This window comes from Belonocnema kinseyi, chromosome 7, assembly GCF_010883055.1.
Source record: "Belonocnema kinseyi isolate 2016_QV_RU_SX_M_011 chromosome 7, B_treatae_v1, whole genome shotgun sequence".
NCBI classification, from domain to species: Eukaryota; Metazoa; Arthropoda; class Insecta; order Hymenoptera; family Cynipidae; genus Belonocnema; species Belonocnema kinseyi.
Window position 1 is genome coordinate 77,695,993 of NC_046663.1, and position 4,158 is coordinate 77,700,150.

The 4,158-nt window shown below is 29.5% G+C and overlaps 1 protein-coding gene across 1 annotated transcript in view; it reads left to right on the top strand.

The window, feature by feature from the left end:
• The window catches only part of LOC117176800 (dipeptidase 1), a 353,294-nt gene that overhangs the window by 142,314 nt on the left and 206,822 nt on the right, over positions 1-4,158 (top strand). Inside the window, exon 2 of the mRNA XM_033367109.1 lies at positions 2,584-2,737. Within this exon, the coding sequence (XP_033223000.1) occupies positions 2,584-2,737 (154 nt within the window). The remainder of the gene's footprint in view (positions 1-2,583; positions 2,738-4,158) is intronic.

Below are 4,158 nucleotides of genomic sequence, written 5' to 3' on the forward strand. Positions count from 1 at the left end.
ATGTGGTGTGATGCTCGAGAATTTAAATCTCATTAAAGTCTTCAACATCAGTCAGAATCTTTTCAAATCTCTAGAATTCTCTTAGAATATGCACTAGGGTAGTCCTTATATATACTGCTGGTAAATTACTTTTTTTTGAATTGCTTTTGTCTCACCCCCCTTTTTTTTGAATGACCAACAAAATTATCTTCACGAAATTTGAGCAAAATTATTCTTGCTCTCCACAAGTATGATCTTTAGACTATGTTGGACAAATATATCGACACCTAATTAATTTTGTCTTTAAAATTTACAAAATAACGGATTCCCAAATTTAAACGAAAATTCAATTTCTACAATTAATAAAAAAATCTCATTAAATTCTTACAAAAGGCAGGTTTATTTATTAGAAGGCACGTGAAGACAGTTAAAATTAAAAACTCATTATTTCTTTGTTTCTCGGTGACAACTTTTCAGGAGTGAATTAAAATGATATATTATTGTAAAAAAAAACTTATTTCGGAATGTATGAAAGTCAAAGTGTTAAAAAATTCAAGATGGCACCTAATAAAGTTCTCAACAACTCGTATTTTATATGATTTCGTCCGAAGATCTTCAAATGTGGAAGAAAAATCAATTTTATTATTCCAAAGTGTATGGTTGGAATCAATTCTCGAAATTTGCACTATAGCAAAAACAGCGCCTCATTAATATTTCCAAAAGTCACATAATTTTTACAAATTTAAACAAAATATAAAATAAATTTTCGGAAAAAATTAAGGTTTCTCAAATCCACTTGCTTGAAATGTTCTTAAAGCTGCAGTATACTAGGGTTTTTTTTCTTGAAGAAATTTGAAAACCATTCCCCGAATAGTCAGAAATTTTGATTTTTCTGTTATTAGTCAACCTTTCAAAATTTTAAAAATGCTTTAAGTTATGAGAATCCATAAATCCTTTCCAAAAATGTATCTTTCAACCATACATTTTTCAACAGTAAAATTAAGTTTTCTTCCAAATTTAAAGCCCTTTGGACGAAAAGCATAGAAAATACAAGTTGTTGAGTATTTCTTAAGACATCATTTTCAATTTTTTTAAATTTTGACTTTCATGCATCACGAAATATATTACTTTACAATAACGCAGCCTGCATTTGTACTTTTCCTTTATTGGTTGCATGATAAAGTTTGAATGCTTTGGGCCACATGTTTATATTAACCGATTTCGCTCAAATTTGGTGGAGATTATTTTTCTGGTCATAAAAAATGGGAGGGGGGTGAGATCAAAAAGAATAAGAAATCGAAAAATAAGGACTATCCTAACATACACCTAACTCTCGATTAATTCCAGTATCTTGAGTTGCCTGCAAATAGCTTTAAAACTAAATTGAGAGAATTGAAACGTAAACATTGAGGGCCACCTGAGCCGTTTCTAATTGAAATATATAATGTTGCGCAATATTCTTGATTGAGTACACGCGCGCTGCGGCCTTTCCGAGGCGACATGCACAACTACTCTCGCCCTGTCCTCCTGAGAAACTTCAAGGGCCAAATGTTCTAGGAATGATTAGAGCACGGGTGAATAAAGCGCAATTTTGGTGTATTTTGCAATGCATTAAAATCTTTTTAAAGTCATTACAATTCTTAAAATTACTTCGATATCACATTAAATCCTGTAATATCCTTTTAAATTCTGCAGCACTTATTCCTTGAATATGTTCAATTCGTTGAAATCTTTGTAAATGCTTTGAAATCCTCTGAAATCCTTTGAAATTTCTTCGAATCTTCGATATTACATTAGTCTCTCAAAATGTAGTAAAATCCATTGAGAAACTTGTGATTCTATCCAAAACTGTACTAGACAATTTCTTCGAACTCTTGAAATCTTTTTAAAATATTTTAAATCTGTTACCTCTGACCATTTTTTGAAATCTCTTCAAATACCCGAAAACCTCTGCAGTCCCTTAAAATCTTTTGAAACTCCTTTAAATCTCATAAAACTCTAAACAACTTTCAAAATATCGTCAAATTACGAAAAATTTTTTAATGCTTTGGAATATTTTTTAGCCCTCTGAAATATCTTAAAATTTCTTGAAAGTTCTTGAAATACTTATTAATCACTGGAAATCTTTCAAGTATTAAAATCTTTCTAAAAACAGGCATATATTAAAATCTTTCGTAAAACAGGCGAGTCCGGGGGGAGGCATAAAAAACTTTGAAATCCTTACAATAGAGACAAGGGGGTATAATGTTTCAAAAATAATTTTTACGTAATTAATAAATCTTGCCTTTCTATGGTTTCGGGGCATTTTCAAAAGTTTTGAAAGGTTTAAAAGGTTTCAAATAATTTTGACTGTGTTCGAGCCATTATTTAATACGAAGGCATAAGTATTTACGGATGAACAAATAATAATTTGTGAGAAATAAAAAATAGAAAAATAATCGCGCGCACAGAAGGCGTGTTCCTTGACTAATTAAAGTACAAATTTATAAAAATAGACGCAGTTTATTTCTAAGGGATGTCTTTTATTAATACTTATAATTGTTTAACCCCTTGAAATGCTTTCTAAAGCTATAGAATTTATTTATTTTTATCATTTTTTTACAGACACAATGACTTACCTTGGAATATACGAAAGTTCCTGAAGAATCAACTGAGAGAATTCAAGTTTGATGACCTCAGAAACATCTCTCCTTGGTCCCAGAGCGCTTGGAGTCATACGGATCTCCGGAGACTCAAAGAAGGCATGGTTGCCGCCCAGGTACGAAAGTCTATCTCCCTGCTCAATTTAACTTCCTGCATCAACTTATGCTTCTCCTGAGAAAAGAACCAAAGTGATAAAGTTTGATACTTCATTTACTTCCCCGATATTTTTTTGACCAAAATTTAACAAGCACATTTTTCCTTTAACTTTTGTATCAAATTGCTTATACGTAAGACAAAGCATGCATTTATTTTTCAAGTTCCTTTCAATTTACATTAATTAAAATTTGATATTGGTGAACGCTTCTAATATAGTAGTCTATTAAAATGTTTCTGTAATGTTCCAAAATTGTGTGCAATATTTGACGATAATAGAACATCTTAGAGTAGTTATCCATTTTCTTTAAAATTTCAGAATATATTTCATTACGTTTGTTAACGTCCCAGATTCTCTTGAAATATTTTTGAAATGTTTGAAAATATTTCGCAACCGTATATAATGTATTCAAAACACACCGTTTGGAAATTCTGGATTATTAAACTTGTTTAAAAAATTGTTCAAACAAGTTTATTTAATTGTGTGCCTGTAGAAATTAGGCAAGTAATGTATAACATACAAAAGATTGAACAAAAAAAAACATTTAAAAACTCACAAAATGTTCACTTCATCACATTTCATTCTTATGTATTGCCTTACCTTGATTTTTGAATTTTCCGACAATTGTTTGCCTAAAAAAAACAGTGTAACGAAATGTCTTGAAAATCTTACAATCATGATGATTGAAAACATGATAGACTTTTCATCACTTAAAGTTGCTTTAGTCTTAAATTTGAAATTTCGAACACTTGCTCTACAAAAATATTTCCATTTAATAAGAAAAATCATTACAAAAAAAAAGATATGAATTTCTGTGGTCATTAGTGTTTTGAAAGGCGAATTCTTAGATTTCAAATATTACAATGTTTTTAACAATATGAAACATTTTCTTAAACAAAAATTGAAAACATAAAAAAAAACATCAATTTAGGAAAAGAATCGCAACTTTTTCAGAATGCTGGGTTATATTGGCCCTTTTACTATACCAGAAATCAGAATTTGTAGTAAAAATCATTAGATTTTAAAGGAAATGTCACATATTTCTACAAAAGTGAGTTCAATAAGCGGTGTTCATCGGAAATAGGTTATTTAAACTATAAATGTTCAGATTTGTTGTTATAGTGGCGTTTGATACAGGAAATTAGAACTTTTTATAAAAAATCACTGGATTTAAAATAACATAAGAAATGTCTACAATTTTAAGTTATTTTTACAGTTTTTACCGGAAATCGGTATGGATTTGAAATAATATTTACAATTTTAAAACAGTTTTAGGTTGTGATAACATTTTACATCGAAAATCGGTTATTTTAAACAAAAATCATTTGACTTCAGAAAAAATGCTTACAATGTTGAACAAGCTTAGATTATTTTAGTCGAAT